The 18,258-nt window shown below is 39.7% G+C and overlaps 1 protein-coding gene across 2 annotated transcripts in view; it reads right to left on the bottom strand.

Annotated features, from left to right (window-relative positions):
• Window positions 1–12,093: 12,093 nt before the first annotated feature.
• The window catches only part of rps6kc1 (ribosomal protein S6 kinase polypeptide 1), a 103,804-nt gene continuing 97,639 nt past the window's right edge, over window positions 12,094–18,258 (bottom strand). For both annotated transcript variants that reach the window (XM_064339255.1, XM_064339256.1), the window contains one exon: window positions 12,094–16,304. In XM_064339255.1, coding sequence (XP_064195325.1) covers window positions 16,203–16,304 — 102 coding nt within the window. In that variant the 3' untranslated portion in view covers window positions 12,094–16,202. The remainder of the gene's footprint in view (window positions 16,305–18,258) is intronic.

Here is an 18,258-nt window from a genome sequence, read left to right as displayed (position 1 = left end):
CAGTTCAGTGGCATGGCACAAGAGCAGAGATGCTTCCAGACTGGAAGAGAAGATAAAAGTCGAATTTTCATTGGCTACCAGCACAGAGTAAAATCATAAATAGAATACCTAGAACGGTTCAACTGATACTAAATACTATAGCTCAGGATTGAACTTTCATTAAAACCTTTCAGGTTGGCGTATGTTCCTTATTTACCCGGAATATTTGATGCTTTGTATATTGTGAGTATACAGTCTAAGAATGGGATACATCCTTAAGCAGAATAGCTGTTGCATTTTAAATTTCAGATATTTCAGATATTAAGAAGCACAGATCATTTCTATGTGTTTTTAAAAACATTTGTTTTATTGATTTCTTTTGATCCCCATTGTTCTTTATTCCACAGTTTCCCATTTGGAATTGCCAGTAGTAGTTGTTCGGTCACACTAAAGCCCTCAGTCAATACCACAACATGCTCACTAATAAGCATGTACTCTGAAATAAGGGCAGCCAGATACAACTTTTCACCCTACAGTCCACTGGCTGAGCTGTGCAGACATTGTCTGCCGATTGAATCCTTCTCACCTTAGGACACATTTTTCCAACAAATAGAAAACATAAATTGTGAGACACAGAGAGAGTGGCCTGGATTCAGTATGCATTTATCTTTCAGTACTGTATTAAGGCAGTCTTTTTCAATTTAATTTCAGCAATTGCTGAAATTACCTGAGTCTGTGAAGAAAAACAGATGAATCTATAATCAATAATGTGAACTGATGTTTAGGACAAACTACTGATTGAAAATTTGGAACATAGGAATTGAGACAACCATGCTGAGCTGAGCTCAGGTAGGATGCAAACCCATTGCATCTGACAAGGCTCAACTGCTTTTTCTTGTTTTAGTATGCTATAACATAGAAAGTCACAGGAATTTGCAAATGTGCCACACACTATTGTTACCATTGGTGGAAAAACATAAATTTGTAAAATTCTCAAACATTGGTTTCACAAGCACTGGTTCATGTACAGTAATTGGAATACATACACTAAAACACATTATATGCTGCATAAATTCTTGTTAGCGTAATATAGAAGTATAGAGTCCTTTAAATCTGAAATATATGTGAAGTTAAAGTATCTGTTGTCAGTCAGTGACATTGTTAGAGAGGACAAAAATGAAAGATGTATAAGAATAAACAAAGACTATAGAGTGGACTGCATTGTTCCAGCAGCTAAATACACATCATGAAATATCATCCAAAACCTGTTTTCAAAACATTTTCATCTTCCCAACAGCTTTGGCACACACTGCTGTTTACTAACCCTGCCCCCGGCCTGTTTGTAACCAGGCCAGAACTGGATGTGCAACGGAGCCAAAGTCTTCAAATTATAATGTAAAACCAGGCAGAGACGCGCTGATTTTGCCATGACAGCGGAAAAGGGTATAGCTGTCATTTGTATTCATTCTTGTTCATTTTTCATTCTAGTGGAAATTTTAAAATGGACTGTCTACTGTCTACCCCATGGATGTGTACAGAAAATGTGTCAAACAATATATTGTACTGACAAATAGTAAGAATATATGATTTTGATCAATATTCCATCAGTAATATTTTAAACTTTGCCTACACTACTTGTATTGATGCTGCAGGCTGAAATGGGTAACCTACAGTGCTGCATAGAAAATATCCCTTATATGCAAATTAGTTCCATCCACTGTTGACTTTGGATAAAAGAGAGAAAATTGTGTTTCAGTTGCAAACTGATTAATGACCAAGAATGTGTGATACATAGAGACGTTACTGCAGCAGTCACCTGAGACAGCAAAAATGAATAATGCCTCTGTTCGGTGCAAACACCACTCTTTCACCTTCAACAGTGTTGGATGCTCCATACGGTCAACTTTAACTCCAGGAACTTAAACAAGGGGAGAACAATCACACAAATTGCAGGCCACAATGAACAATCCAACAAGGTTGTGTTCAGTCCACAAGGCAGTGGCCTCATTAGAAAACAGAGTCAAAACATTTTTGCTGACTACTTGATTGTAACGGAATTAGCACCTGAAACCTCAATAGCACCTTAATTACTTTTATCACAGTGTTTCATTTGCTATAGCCTGGGAAGAGTCATTCATATTTTGAAGATGACGTAATATGGATATCTTGGATGGCATTGGCAAATTTCTTCACACGGAATCGCCTGTTCAGAATGTGATGACAGCATTTGATTTCTTCTCTGCTAAGCCTTTGTGAAGAGGTCTCTGGGTCAACCACATACAAGAACCATTTTTAACAATAGTAACCCCCCAATTTTCTTTATTTCCCAATTAGCACAGTTGAATTGCAAGCCTGCCCCATTACTGCAGCATCTTCGGACCAATAAGGCAAGACTATCACATGCCACTAAAATGTGTTAATCCAGGTACGACTGCTCTTTAATCTGCACTCCATTGGCAGAGCTGTGCCCCATTTTCAGAGGCCTGAATCACTATGAAGCCCTCCCTCCCTGAAATACTATTTTTAAAGATTTTCCAAGACTCAACTAACCAGAACTACTTAACTACCTAAAGAGCATATTTAAAATGAAAAGTTGTGCGTACAAGCAGCAACGGCCACAGAGAGCATGGCTTAGAGGTCTGCATCAGGCTAGAAATGAGGACCGAGCCCGCCTAAGCCTGATGTCTTTACGGCCCGACCAGCTCCAGCCAAATCTGAAGCCTGAGAGAGCCCGATCGCTGAAACAACAAACCTTGTTGATATACATCACAATAGAAAATAATGCAGTGTTTCCCACAGGAAACCTGCTCGTGAAGGTGCTTGTGATTGTGGAACGAAGGCTTCGGCCAGCTGTCCACAACTATCAGGGGTATGCGTTACTAGGGGCTAGGGGGGGCCATTTTACCACCATGAATCACCATTTCACTACTTTAATTAGTTACCTATATATTAGTGCACCCAAAAAGAAGAAGAATGTGATTTTAAAAGAGGTACCCTTAGAATATGCATGTAAGACTTAAGTTGACAAAATAAACATTTTTAAAGTGTATTTAGTTCTAGCTTCTCTGGCTACTGTGACCAAGCAGCATGCATTGCCATGTCAGCAGAGCCTGTCAGGGGGTACTTTCTCCTTTTCACTTGTGGGGGCACTAGTCATTAAATGGATTATCCTGTGAACATTGTTCACTCTTATTCTAGACAGGTCTTGCAGACATCCAGTGAAAACGGCAGTAGCTATGGCTGCTAGCCTGAAGTAGTCGGGCCTGGCTTGCTAATAAAGCTATAAATAATATATAGTGTCAGAAGTTGTATTACAACTTTTTTAGAACTTTTCTGTTTTGAGCTAGCCTATCTAGTTGTATTTATGTTATAAATGAGTGCAAGCTAACCATCATAAACTGTCAATGTTTGATCAGCAGCAAGTTGATAACTTTTTTTTAAACGTTATTCCATTCCCCCCAGGAATGAAGAGTGGCTGAGTGACTGAATGTGCAATCTCTAATTCAAATAATTAAAATGCAGCAGAAAAAAAAAATATATTCACATATTGTATTTTACTGTAAAACTGAACCCGTTAAAGTTATTAAAAAAGTTGAAAACCATGTGTTTGTCCTGACATATCAGAATCCAGTTTGTTGGCCAGATTCTTTCACAAAGCCTTGTGGGAAATGGAGTGCTGGAGGTGTAGCTTTTCGCCCTCAGAATCCCTGCACAACAGCACAATACATAGAGAGAGGTCGCGACCCTGTGTTTGGCATTAATGGAAATTACTGTTCCAGCAGCTAAGCGTGTTGTATCATAGACACAGATAAAAAGCTTTGTGATTAAATTGAATTTAGCCCTTGGATTCCAATGTCTCTAGGGAGTATATTCCTGGAGAATGTATGTGTGCGGGCATCAATCTTATCACAGCCAAACAAATCTGACAGGGTGAAAACCTTTCTTACATGCTGACTATATTTGTACTTAAGTCACCATGCACAGAAGAAAGGAGACAACTTTGATCCAAATAAAACAAACCAGGCCTGCCAACTCTCTGTTGTTCAGCCTTCACCTTGAGCTTTGTCTGTATACCCAGAACTGGTTCCCTTGTCTGTTTAGCTACTCACTTGCTCGACAAACTAATCTGTGCCTCTGTGTGTCCCACTTAACGTCAAAGCAGCACAAACATTCGAATCAGTCATTAACCCGCCCAATGTCAGCCCCTAAGCCCCCCCATTAAAAATAACTGGCCTTGTCAGCCATCTCATTTCCGAAGGACATCGTCTCAAGCCCCCGCTCAGCAGCTCAGACAATCCCCTTCATTAAGAGAGCTTCGCCGGCTGGTGCCAGAGCCGCCATCTACACCATAACTAAGGCTGTTAGCATCTGTTTTACTCCAAGCAAAGTCAAAAGGTGCCGGGCTTTGAGAAACTCCCAGGCTCCCGCAAGACTTCCGCCCGCTACTTTGCACGCTCGGAAATGTCACCTTATTCCGGCAAGCTGTTACGGCACTTCCTCCATGCCAAAAATGTGGGGGGGAGGACCCTCGGAGGAACGCAAATTAATCCCGCGTTTTTAGGGGACGGGCTCTTAAAAGGCGTCAGATGCCCGGGGCACCTGGAACTGAAGCGGAGGAAGGAGGAGAAGTGATATAATGGCGCTGGAACCAAGGACTGTGCCTCAAAGTCAAGCCCTGCTCTCAGCAGTGAGGGGGGAGGGGACACATTCCCTGCTGTTGACATCTTGGCTGTGGCTAGGAGCACATTAGGATGAGAGGAGGACAAATGCGGGCTTTAGAAGGTGGATTTATCACAAGAGAGAAAAAACAGTTCAGACAGCTGAAACTACCCGGCCGGCTATTGCCTAGTGTCGGTTGCTCAAGGCCTGCCTGGATTTCCTAAGTCTAAACAACACATTATAAAAGGGACATAAAATATAAAATGAGTGAATTACTTGTAACATAGTCATTATTTCTGGATACATAACTGACAATGGAGATATCATAACTGAAGGTACTATACACTGCTCATTTTCCTGCAAATAGGTCTGCAACATCTATGAAGAATTATCTAAAGAAGATTAAATATTGCATACTGTAAAAGAACAGGCCAACAATATAATACACACAAAAATCATAATCTTACATTTTTTTCCTTTAGAAATGTACATTCTTATTGCTATGAAATGTAGCATACACAGTATTACAGCAATATAATATGTCTACAAGGAGTCTTTTCCCAGAATTCAATCAAAATCTCATACAAATAAATGTTATTTTATGTTATTTGGTGAACTGGCCATCAGCGTTAAATTTGATTTTCAGGCATACCTTTTTCAGCCATTGTTCAACACTGTATAAGACAGAATTGGGTGAGCCTGGAAATTTCATATTGCCAAATACTCACAATACCGCTGAATGCATTTTGTCAGAAGTGAACCCACATATGGAACTGCACCAGCTAGTAAAGCAGTGTGCAGGAACCCCTTTTTCAAGCAAAGCGCTGTGAATCTCCAGTGATGTCATAAAATTTTGTCCAAGCCAAAATGTTGAACGTATACTGTATTGATAATTTGTCAGCAGTGAAAAGCGCAAGTCCATTTGCTTTGCTGTGGCACTTTAACAACTGCCTATGAATCCTTTCTTATTTTCCCATCTTTTTGCCTTTTGATTGCTCTTACAGTACTCTCACTTAAATTAGTTTTCAAGTAAATAAACTTATGTATACTCTATGTTCCACTTCCATTCTATTTCATTCTATTTTGATCCATTCTGAGCATTTCTACTATCTGTAAATATTTCAAGATGTCTCTCAACAGTTTAAGATCTCCATCAGCAATACAAAGCACCAGGAGATGTAATATCTCAAATTCAATTTCAGATACCTTAAATGAGTTTCAGATAAAGCGCTCAGAGAAAAATAAAAACATGTACAAATATTTCCTAGATATCTTCAATGGACAATGGAAGGCCACAGAAAAGTTTTTATTTTGCCCTTTTAGAAATATAATCATACTAAGCTGCAGCTATCAGATATTAAATTTAAAATATGAATAAAACTTTTCTGAATTTTCTGAATGAGAAAAAAAAAAGATAAACCAGAAATACAATGTTGACAAATCAAATATTTAATGCATATATAACATAATTTTAAAAATGAACATGTTTGCTGCCATTTTATACATTATAACAATACTATGGATAAGACTTCAAAATTTGTCTGTCAACTCTAATTTACATATAACTGCATGGAGTATGTTTTTTCCTCAGCTGATTGAACAAACCGTGAATATAACATATATTTTTTTACCTGAAGTAACATATATGTGTTTTGTGTCCAAATATGTCTATCAGTATTGTTTCTGAGTAAACTGAGTTGAAGGCTAGATGTTCACTGCAACACTGCAACGTGACCTTTGCAACGTGAGCTTCACTGGAAATGCCTTGAAGACCTGGCTTCACTGAGGAAGGCTGTCTCCTTTCTTGGCAAAGAAAGAAGGGGCTTCTAGGTAAGGGGCCACAATGGGCTTAGTCAGCATCACCACATCAGCTGCCACTGAAAGACTGCCTCGCTGGGGCACACCTGGTTTTTCGGGAGAAGAGGGGGAGGGCACCTGTCCATCCACTCTATGATTCCTTTGACCCCACAGTCTTCCCTACTGCCAAGCTGTCAAACATCCATCACTAGCCTAAAAATATGCCTTCAAAGAGAGGAAGGAAACAAAATGGGCCTTTGTGTGTCTTCATTATGCCACTGAAAGTGGCTGGAGACAATGGGAAAGTTCTTTTTATTATTATTACTACTACAGAACTACCCCATCCCTAGGCTATAGATGTATGTAGGACATTTGAGCCAAAACAAAAACAAAAAAACCTAACCATGAGTATTATGATGTAGAGGTCATACAGTTGCATGGTTGTGTGCAAGAGGGAGAAGGGTGGGGGGATGGGGAGGCTAGATGAATCACAAGTTTCTAGAAAGAGGTAGTGAACAACGTTGCTTGTGTGACACCTGCCTCAGGATCCAGTTGTGCTCTTGAGCTCGACCTCTCCACATTGTTCGGATCATGAGAGCCCTTCATCTGCCCGCTAGACTGCTAACATCATGACAGTCCTTCACAGCGACTAGCATGCTGTTTGGCGCTAGGCTCCTGTTTGGGGAACAGATCATTTGCTGAGCCAGGGGAGAGATCGATTTTTAAAAGGAAATCATCCATTCTTATAATGGCAACCCTGCAGTATTTTTTCCTGGATTGTTCTTACAATCATTTTAGTTGATACGCAAGGTTAAAATATAGCAGGATTATAAATTGTAGAGCAGGGATTTTAAACTGGTTTTGATCCAGGACCCCAACCCAGGTTAAAAGGCACACCGGGGACCTCCATGAAGTTCCTATAAGTCAGGGGTGCACAACAAGGGCCGACCCATTTCAGGATTTTGTGCCAACTTCTCTTCTTAATTATTCAATTAGCTCAATCATACCTTGATCTGGAAATTGCATAAGCACCAGCTATAGCTGCACGCTGCTAGCGTATCCTAAAGAGTTTACTGTGCTCAAGTCCAGGAGTTAACCAGCCTAGTTCAGGAGCTGTTAAAAAACTAAAACTAAGGTAATTGGTTGGAACAAAAACCAGCATTCACACCAGCCCCCCAGGACCGGAGTTGTGCACCCTTGCTATAAGTAAATATCACAAAAGAGGGGGGGTGGAGGTTGGGATTTCTGATCATAGATGCAGTTGTGGGAAGCTAAAGGTCAGGGCAATCTGGATTATTCATTAAATATATGTTAGCATATCACCACTCTTCCCATTCCAAGGTTTGTGAAGATGCGCTCGGACCATCACTGAAATTTCAATGTACGTTTAATATCTACATAATTAGGGGACATGTATGTTATTTTTGCATTATAAAAGTGTGCAAGCTCTTGGAAAGTAATGGACAGTTTCTAAAGTGCTTTTGAGGTGAACAGTATTCATGAAACACTGGCTGCCAAGAATCTTGTTCATATGGATTATGACTATTCAGTCTTGCAAAAGAAAGGAGTGTAAAAGAAACTCAAAATTCTGAGAACTTAATGTTTCAACAGTGGACATTAGTAGGAAATATCCACATTATTTGGGGAACGCAACAGACACTTTTTGTCCTTTTATAGCCTCAATGAGGAAATGTGCCTTTCATTGCTGTGCCTCCATCACAAGGAGCTCTGCATCTGTAGTACTTGGACTTGTCCAATACACTCGTCCATTAGCCTGCGACTACGTAGTTTCCACGCTGCAGGCCACAAAGTACTACAGGAGATCTAGTGCCACTCAAAGGAGAGGTGTGTCATTAAGTGACAACTCATGTTTTCTAGTGCTGTACATTACTTCCAGTTTCCACTTTCAGTCTGTAATGTAATAAAGGCTTGCAAATCTGTGCATGAATCAAAAATGAGTGCATGAAAATCTGTGCATGAATCTTAAATGATAAACATACTGCAATATAATTAGCCACATTTCTACCCATTTGCACAAAAGTACACTTTTCCCCCATGATTCATGAAATAGCAGTGCATCATGTCAGGCTTAGCCCAAAGAGGAGCAGGTGTTATATTTATCATTTTATGAATTACCTAAATTAAACCCAAATATCAAAGTAAGGTGGTTCAGATGGTATTACAGGTAATCATGATAACATTATAAAACCCATGGAAACTAGATGAATTCACAAAAGAGAATTGTGTCATCAGAAAAACAGTGACAGTATATTTTATTGATAACCACAAATGCGTGTGTTTATGTTTGCTTAATTATGTATTTTTGTTAATGACTCTAAGGCAAAACCCAGGATTTCCCAAACACAAATGGAACTGTCAAAGTAGAGAGGTGGATCAAGGCTGTTTATATTCTAATCCTTTCTTATTGCAGTATTAAGACAGTATGTCAAACAAGAATCAAAAGCTGATTTGTGCAGGTATATGAAATTATGTGGAATGCAGTTCTGTTCAAAGGAAACTTTCAAGGAATGGGTAAATAATTTGCAGCCACTCATGGATTTTGAAATGGATATGTTACAAAAAAATTCAATGAAAATCGAGTCTTTCCTGGACTAATACTATATAAGCAAATGGGGCAGTTAATTACTACAGTCCAAGACATTACCGTTAGTTTTCAGAATGATTAACAGATGTGTAACACCACTTTGTATTATGCCCTCAATCTGTGCTTCTCAATCCACAAACACATCTTGAGCAGGTGACCTGTAGATGCAATTAGAGTAATGAAGAGATTAATGTCAGAATCCCCTGTGATTGACAGGTCACTTGTGTGAGATACAGCTGTGGAGTGGAAACCCTTCCTCAACCTCAATGGTCCTCAACAGGAGTCAGATTTATTAATAAGCCCATCTGCAGCTCTAATCAGCACGCCAACTGGAGACAGAATTCAGTGTCATCACGCTTGACTTCAAGAGAAACGTTGCGTCAATGCAAAGTACTTTCTCTTGTAACCTTTTAGTCATACCACAGGTGAAATAATTCTTCCACATTGAGTTTTCTGAAAGTCATTTCTTCCAAGACTACAGTCAAAGCACTTATGATGTGGTAATCCCTTTCTCTGCAATCCAACAAATGTAGATTTTTATCTTCCTAAGAACTATAGGCGAAACTGGCTGAAATTCATATGCCACTTTTAAATTAATGGTAATGTCATACTTTTACTCTTCCCCCCCCGCAAATGGAAATGGCATATTGTATTTGTAGGTGTCGCATTACTGAACACACATTCAGCAAAGCACTGCCAACCATTTATTCATTACATTGTGCAGTTCATAAGCAAAGCAGTACACGCCATGTATGGAAGGGTTAAACTTCATGCACAGATGGCACAGGCAGATCACAGGCACCTGACTGACTACAGTAGAGCCATGGGGCATGCCACCATGCTGAGAGCTAGGGCTATAGCTCAGGCTCAGAGATCTCAAACTCTAGCCCTGACTGAAGAGCTTGGGCTTTAGCTCAGCGATCTCAAACTCCAGTCCTGACTGAAGAGCTTGTCCTTTAGCCCAGAGATCTCAAAATCCAGTCCTGACTGAAGAGCTTGTGCTTTAGCTCAGAGATCTCAAACTCCAGCCCTGACTGAAGAGCTTGTGCTTTAGCTCAGAGATATCAAACTGTAACCCTGACTGAAGAGCCTGTGCTTTAGCTCAGAGATATCAAACTGTAACCCTGACTGAAAAGCTTGTGCTTTAGCTCAGAGATCTCAAACTCCAGCCCTGACTGAAGAGCTTGTGCTTTAGCTCAGAGATCTAACTGTTCTCATGTACCTGTTCTCTCAGGTAGTACTTTTAGCAGTCTCTAATTTTAATCTTCTAGTACAGCATCCTGGTAGGTTTGTATGATGTAAGTTATATAAAATGATTATAGTGTATTGTATATTATTGGTCTATACTGCATGTCAGGCTCACATAGTAGCACGCAGTCCATAGCATGTGGAGGGCCATGAATACAGTCAGCATGCTGTTTTTGGTGCAACAACATTCTGTTTATCTGTCCCACAAAATAGCCCTAACAAACTTGGTGAGATAAATGGCTGTGCAGATGCTGAGTGTTACTTTCTTTCTGGATGGTAGTTGGTATCCATGCACCCAGAATATGGGGTTTGCAGTCCAGATATTCTGCCACCTTCACATAGCAGAAGGCACACTAAAAAGAACATCATCTATGGTTTATGAAAATGGATCACTACAATCTGACCAAGTCTCCTGTTTGCAGTCCTTTCTCATGTGCCTTGTCTTTTAAAAGGGAAATGACTGAACTCAGTGAACATATTATAGCAGGCCATCATTAATACAATGCATGAATTTCAAAAGGCACACAACCAATTAAATGTATGTAAATGGAACAAATTTACATTTCCTCACCTTTCATATTTCCTGGGACTTTTATGTTGGAGTAACACCAGTTAGACATCCTTCTATTAGCTGAATGCATTTAATAGCTCACCAAGCAAAGAAAAAAGAAACACCTAAATTTCAATATCACTAGAGCTGCAAGAGTACTAGGAAGTCTTAAGTAGTCAGTATTAAATACTTAGAAATTAGATTTTTTTAGAGGAGTGGATGTTTTAATTGCTTCATAGTTTTCCTATGAGGAAATGGCATGGCTTCACTAGCCATTTAAAACCATTTATCAAATAAAAACATCATGAACAATATTTTCAGGAAAATTGTTTTTATTAACCAAATTAACAAGGCATTAAATCTACTTACTAATGTTCAAACTGCAGTCAACTGGTGATAAAAGCAGGCCACTTTGCAACCGAATGACATGGTTCATTTGACTGATGGATCAAATGGTCGTGCTCACTGAACTAGGCTGACAACCCTTACAGGACCCCGCAAGGGAGACCTGCCTCAGGTAGGGTACTTTCACACCAATTATAGGAAATATCCCCCAAGACCCATGACATCATTATTGGCGCTCAAAACCCTTACAAGTTACTAAATGAGGGTTTACCTGTGTCAGCTTCGTGAAGTGCCTACAGCCGAGTTGCTAAGACTTCTCATTATTTAGTTCAGAGAGGAAATGAAAAGCCTCCACCTTTGCCGTCAGGAGCACAGGAAAAGTTCACATGTATGCCATTACGGACTTAATGCATAAAATGACATCAACAGTAGGCAGCTACAGTATAAAACCCCTCAAGATCCTGAAGAATCACAGGGGCCTTCTCAACAGCAGGCCAAGGGGGCTCCGGGCCTCTGGCTGCACGTTACAAGAGATTTGCACGCCATGCATCAGTGCAGGCCGAGGCTGCTGACAGGAGCCAATGGGTGGCTGGCTTCGGGGGAGGGGGTGGGGAGGGGAGGGGAGGGGGGGCTATCGTTGGCCCAGTGCTGCCTGAAGTACACAGCATCAGAGGCCAGAGCACGCCTCCCCCTGAACTGAGGGAACGATGATACTCCAAAGTGCCGCTGTCAACTGCGTTTAGCGTCAGCACAGTCCCTGAGGCCACCTGGCAGACCCTCCCCCCCCACCCCCCACCCCGCACAAGAGCAGGACCACCGCGCTTCCTGTCACATGACCACACTTGGGGTCTGCAGCCGTCTGCCTGACCACACACTCACCAGCTCATTTAAAAAAGAAAAGGACTAACAGTTCCCATCATTGCTCATTGATAAATTTATTGAAATGTAGACAAGACATATGTGTTTCTCAACCTGCAGCCCGAGTCACACAATAGTGAGGCCCAATTTACACTTTGTGGAAAAAGAATGCCTTTGTAAATTACAATACCAGGGACCAAAATGTAGAGCACCACACATTACCAGTCTATGTGGTTGCCTCTACAGGAAAAGTTTGTGTACCGTTTTTTTCCCCCATTGCAAAAAAACCTGGCACATTCTGTTTGGAACATACAGCCCAGGATTGAGAAACGCTGCATTACAGATTCATACATAGTGAGAATAACTATGAAATGGATACTAAACAAGCCATGGATACAGACTCACAACTGTTCATCACTGGAATTGTTCAGTTGTTATTCACATATACCTTTTTCTTCTGTGACTGGTGAACTGGAGTGAACTGAAGCACTGTACACGGATACAGAGTATATATAACAAAATGCACTTATCCATGTCTGAGGTCACGCCATTCACTCCCCAAATTGAGTGAATGACGTGCACTTCATATTTCATAACTACAATATAGCAGCGACTCTCAAACAAGGTAGAGGACCATAATTCAGAAAAACCAGCTTTTACTTTTTTCTCTTTTTTTTTGGCGATGTGGGTTTGAATCAGTCTGGCAGCATTAATCACAATGTATAAATGGACACAGAAAAGAAAAAATCAATGCTGGGTACCCTCGGCTCCAGAAAATTGACACACATTTTATTCATCATTTTGATCCTGTAAAATTGCTCACAAATGCACAGCATGCTCATCAAATGCATAGAAAAGCACTGTGTGTTTGCAGAGGTTTTCCCACACAACACTGAAATGTTTCGCCCTGTATGTTCTGTCGTGCTCACAGTAGATGTGGCTTTAAGCTTACAATCAAACAATGAATCATATGCACATATGCAATCTCTTGTTCTATACCACTGGAAAGACACATAACTAAAGTGACAGGGTTGACATTGTAGGAGAACACAGAGGTTTCCGATACAAGCGGAATCCTACAGAAAACTGAGCCCAACAATGCATTCATTTTTATCAAACATGACTTTTGTATAATGCTATAAATTCAAATTTTTACTTAAATTATTTTCAAGGATAATCTCTCTCTCTCTCTCCCACTCACACACACACAGACACACTCGCACGCACACACATACGCATACACACATAGATACACACGCACACAAGCACACACAAGCACACACACACACACCTCTTTTGTGATACGTTCTTTTCATAACATTTTTAAATCACACTCAATGCTCGGTTTGTTTCATTTAGTTCATTAAAGGGTCTTTATTCTACACACAACTTTTCATAACCCTAATTTCAGCTGAAGAGGACTCAGAAAGTTCAAAACCTTGAGAAAAGAAAAAAAACATTTAAAACGCAATTACTACACGTCAGTATTTAGACCTCTTTCAACCACAATATATGCACCAAATGGCATGCAGTTTTTTTCTGCAATGTCTGCAATCAGTCTTCAATAAATGTAAATATTGGCACAAGGACACTATCCTATCACTTATATTTGGTCAACTATGTTTTTAAATATCATTCATAAATATACATAAATATCTAAGAGTTGACTATTTCTGTTCTGAAGTGCAGGTATAGTTATTGATTTTACCATACACAACATATTCTGTTCATACAGTCTGTTATAATGATATGAGCTCACAAATATTTGTATTTTGTCACACTACCAAAATAATTGTAAAATATACATTATAAAAACCGGTCTTACAGCTTCTTTCATAACATTTTAATCTTTTTTTATATCACAACTTTGAAACAACAGAAATAGTTGACATTTTTCAAGTGCCCACTGGCCAGGGATCAGCCCACAGTATCTGTAGGCTATGGAACCAAAATGGAGGACAGTAACTAGGCACAGGTGTACAGCGACTGCACAACACAATCTGCCAAATCGAGCAATTTTCCTCCCCTGAAAGAGTGTGATGCAGTACTATACGTTACACATTTTTCATATCATATTAAAGAAAAGATCGTTAACAATGCTTTAATAAAATCTGAGACATCTACTATCTCTGCCGATTATAACAAGATGCGCTAGCTAAATGCAGCCCAATCATGTCTTGCAGACAGACCTGTCTGTCACAGATGCTGTACTTTTGCCATTGTTCTCTGAGGGGTCTAAAACAAAATAAAATAACAACAATAATGAAATGCTGAACAGACTGCCACTCATCTGAAATATTGCCTTCACTCGAATTTCTATTCAGTTCTCAGTTAGTCAGAATTAGGTCCAAGGTAAACTCATTGCATTAATTTGCATCATTTTGCATCTTGGTAGCCCAGCGCACCACCGAACATCCACACACCCACCAGAGGGTTTAAATGCACACCTCCGCCTAGCACGGTCAGATTAAAGAAACAGCTAAATAATCACCTTATTTAATTACTGCCAATGTCAAAATGGCAATTACATCAGCAGCTAACAGCCAGACATTTTACAGAGGACGCTCCTCCACATGGAGCCAGTTTCAGTTCCAGAATTTTTTCCCCAGTGGATAAATATAAATATCTGGCTATTTTAGAACTGATTTCCAAGTGTGCCATGTAGCATTTGTTTATTTGCAATGCATGGTACACACATATCAATGTTACACATGCCAGTGAAAGACCCCAGGAACAGCCAAGGTTTGAAAAGAAAATCCGGTGAATGAATGCTGGACCTCCATAGCAGGTCTATTCAGTCAAATTCCACTGAACTGCAGCCTTCATATTGACAATCGAACTGAAGCCTGCTAGTTTTCTTTCTTCATTATACAGCCTTAATAATTCCTTTTGATATTCACCAAAGGAATTATATTTCTAAGAAAAGGACATGCTGAGATTTGTTACTGCTAGGATAAAGCACATCACAGCTTGCATATCTGTTACCACACACGAAACGAGGTTAGAAGTGCCAAAGGAGCAGGTCTAAATTCTCCGGGTGAAACTAATATGCATGCTGCTCCCACCTGCTTTGACAACATGTATACATCTTGCTCAACGTGAGATGAATGTACAATTGTTCCCCACTAATATGGAGTGGATAACAACTCAATAATGTGTCTACTAGTGTTTGTCTGAAAACTCATCATCTATAAATGCAAGTAAATGTGTCTGTCCTGGTAAATCAGAGAAATATTGACACACAACTTCACTACAGTCCATTTAAACCTAATATTGCACTTAAGTCATAGACATACAAAAGTTAAAATTGTAGGCATATACAGGTGTGAAAGGTGTATGTGCAAACAGATGTGAAAGTTGCAGGCATACAGATGGTAAAGGTGTAGGCATATACAGGTGTGAAAGGCATATGTGCAAACGGGTGTTAAAGGGGTTCATGAACTGCATATATGTACCTTAGTGTTTATGTTAAAGCATATATGCATAGAGCTATTAAGGTCTGAGTGCATGTAGGTGTGAAAGGTGTATGTGCATGTATGTGGTAAAGGTGTACTGTATATGCATAGTGCTGATCAAGGTAAAGGTGTATACAGGTGTCAATAATGTATGTGAGCAAGAACCAAGCCCCTCCTGTCTTTACTTCCATCTTTTTTCTTGTCATGTCTCCCAATTTTAGGAAAAGTTACATGAAGACAATTAATTGGTGCACATCTTTGTAAACCATCTCAACAAACAGACTTATCTTGCAACTGGGAAAAAATAAAAATAAAAAAATCAAGAATGAATGCTTGCAAAACAAAAAAGGGACAAAAAACACCATGAATGTACTTAGAGAGGTCTGCCTCTGGTTCACTGTTATCTTAATAGCTCATTATGAGTGTATATGTATGTTTATTGATCACGGCTTGTGATTTACAAGGAAAACAACAATATCACAGGAAGGTGCAATTTCAATATCAGTTCTGATCAATTTACTGATGGTGTGGAGAGCTGTTCCCAGTGGACATTCTGTGAAGTGTTGTTGGTTCGCCTGTGTAAGGAGCTCCACTTGGTTGGTACTGATACACCTTTCCGCCGTCACAGTGACCCAGGAAGACCCTCATACCCTGTGTGGTCCGCTGGGGCTGCCTCTTCAGTTACAGAAACCCAGGCGTCCTCTGACTATTTGGGCCAGTTGACTCTGACGAAGAACGGGTGGGATTTAATGTCCTCCACTCCTGCTCCCCCCGCCCCAAGTCTCTCCAGGGGATTGAACTGCAGAAGCTATGAATGACACAGAAACACATCAAATTGTTTCATTATAATGTCAAAGAGAAAGACTGGAATTTGTATCCCTATAACCCATACAAATATGGGTTTCCTAAACTATGTAAAACTGCCAGCTTTCATGAAATGCCCATCTGAGGTGCTCGCATCACAAGTGCATCACTGAAATGTAGTCGAATGGGAGATTATGTATTATGGTGCTTACACAGCCTAATAAATTAAAAAGCAAAACAGTCGACAAACAATCATTCATAGAAAATAATTATAAAACAGTAATTGTAATAATACAATGTAATAACAAAACTGTAAACATGTGACAGATGATAAAGTAATATATTTATAATATATTAAAGTGGCAGAAATAGTTGAAAGTATCATAAAGTATCACAGAGGGATGTATCCACTACACATCCACAAAATATATATAAGTAATGTCATTAACTGTTATAACACTCGTTTCATATCAGGCATAAAATCCATATTGAAAAAATCTCAGGATCGTATGGGCGTGGTCGGGAGCACCCCGCCACCCCACCTCCCGACTGAACTAGTCCAAAATGGTCCCTCCCACAAGTAAACATACACACACATGGCTAAACAAACACACATAGGACATACACAAATGGTATCCCCGATGCTCAACAGCACCAATTAGCAATTAGCAAAATGTACAGAAAGATTTGTGTGGAAATCCCACCTTTTAACCCAGATTCCAGATTCAGTCTGTGATTTCAGCAAAACGGGAAAATATGAGCCCCTACATATAGCTTGCTGTAGCCTACCTCATGAAGGGAAATGATTAGCAATAGTCTAATTCTCAATATTAGAGAACATTTTCCAGTGCATGCTTTGGCACAAAAAAAACCTTCAAGGTGAATGTTCTGCACTATTCATAGGCAGCATCATGCATTCATGACATCATGAAGGACCTGGATCCAACAGCTCAGAGCCTGGTAATACAATGAACTTCACCCATTCAATCTGCACGTAGGAACTGATGTAAATGCTTATAGCAATGCAACTGATTTCTCGTACTGTCACTGATGCTTAATACACACCATAGTAACCCAAAACAATGCAGTCTGAAGCCATTCACGGATTTACCTTTATAGTCACTTTAATACATATATTATAAATTATATTAATTTAGGCACCTTGCCTAATTGACACCTGCCTCCTAAATGTAGTTATCTGTCTTGATGACATTTGGAGGCTTGTTTGAGGTGCCATAAATGTGCATGTGGCCACAAATTTGTGTGGAAGCTGTCAATCAGCCATAATAATTTAGCCAAACCGCCTGCAGGTAATTTATTTTTCTTAAAGCAACATTTGTGTTTTAGAATCGCACCTTGACTATGAAAACAGGGTCTTCAATATTCAAATGATGTTCAATTAGAGAGTGTAAACTCCAAATATGTGGCAAAGCACTTTTAATGAGTGATTACTACAACTATAAGTAGCATGCAAAATTTGCCATGGTGATCTCCAACACTGAGATTCAGCTTCCTAGCCTTTCTTGATTCACCTGCCTTGAAATACAGCTTGAAATGCCAGACGCAGAAAACCAGTTTATTAAAATATCTGTCCTACTCCTTCATTAGGAAGCTGTTTTCATGACAGCGTTTTTGAGTAACACACATCCAATTAATGACATACCTTCCTTTCAACAAGCAAATCTTTCTCTCATTAAAGAAACACTTTTCATTACCTGAATGCCTGCTCCTCTGGGACTTCAAAGTTGAAATGACCAAAATCCATTCACAGTGCTGTTTGCTTTTATAGACATGCTTGGAATGCTTACGTAAAAATGTCTGTCCTTTCAGTCTCCAGTTTGAGCGGAAAACTCCTCAATCCTGGATCACAGTCTTGAGAGTCAACAGTCCCGGTTTATAGTCTCATTCATGTTAGTGACTTATTTCCTTTGACTGACTCACCCAAAGCTACTGGGAAT

This window comes from Anguilla rostrata, chromosome 6 (genome assembly GCF_018555375.3).
Source record: "Anguilla rostrata isolate EN2019 chromosome 6, ASM1855537v3, whole genome shotgun sequence".
In the NCBI taxonomy this organism is placed as follows: domain Eukaryota; kingdom Metazoa; phylum Chordata; class Actinopteri; order Anguilliformes; family Anguillidae; genus Anguilla; species Anguilla rostrata.
The sequence above is the reverse complement of the archived record's forward strand: the minus strand, read 5'-3'. Positions and strand labels throughout refer to the sequence as shown.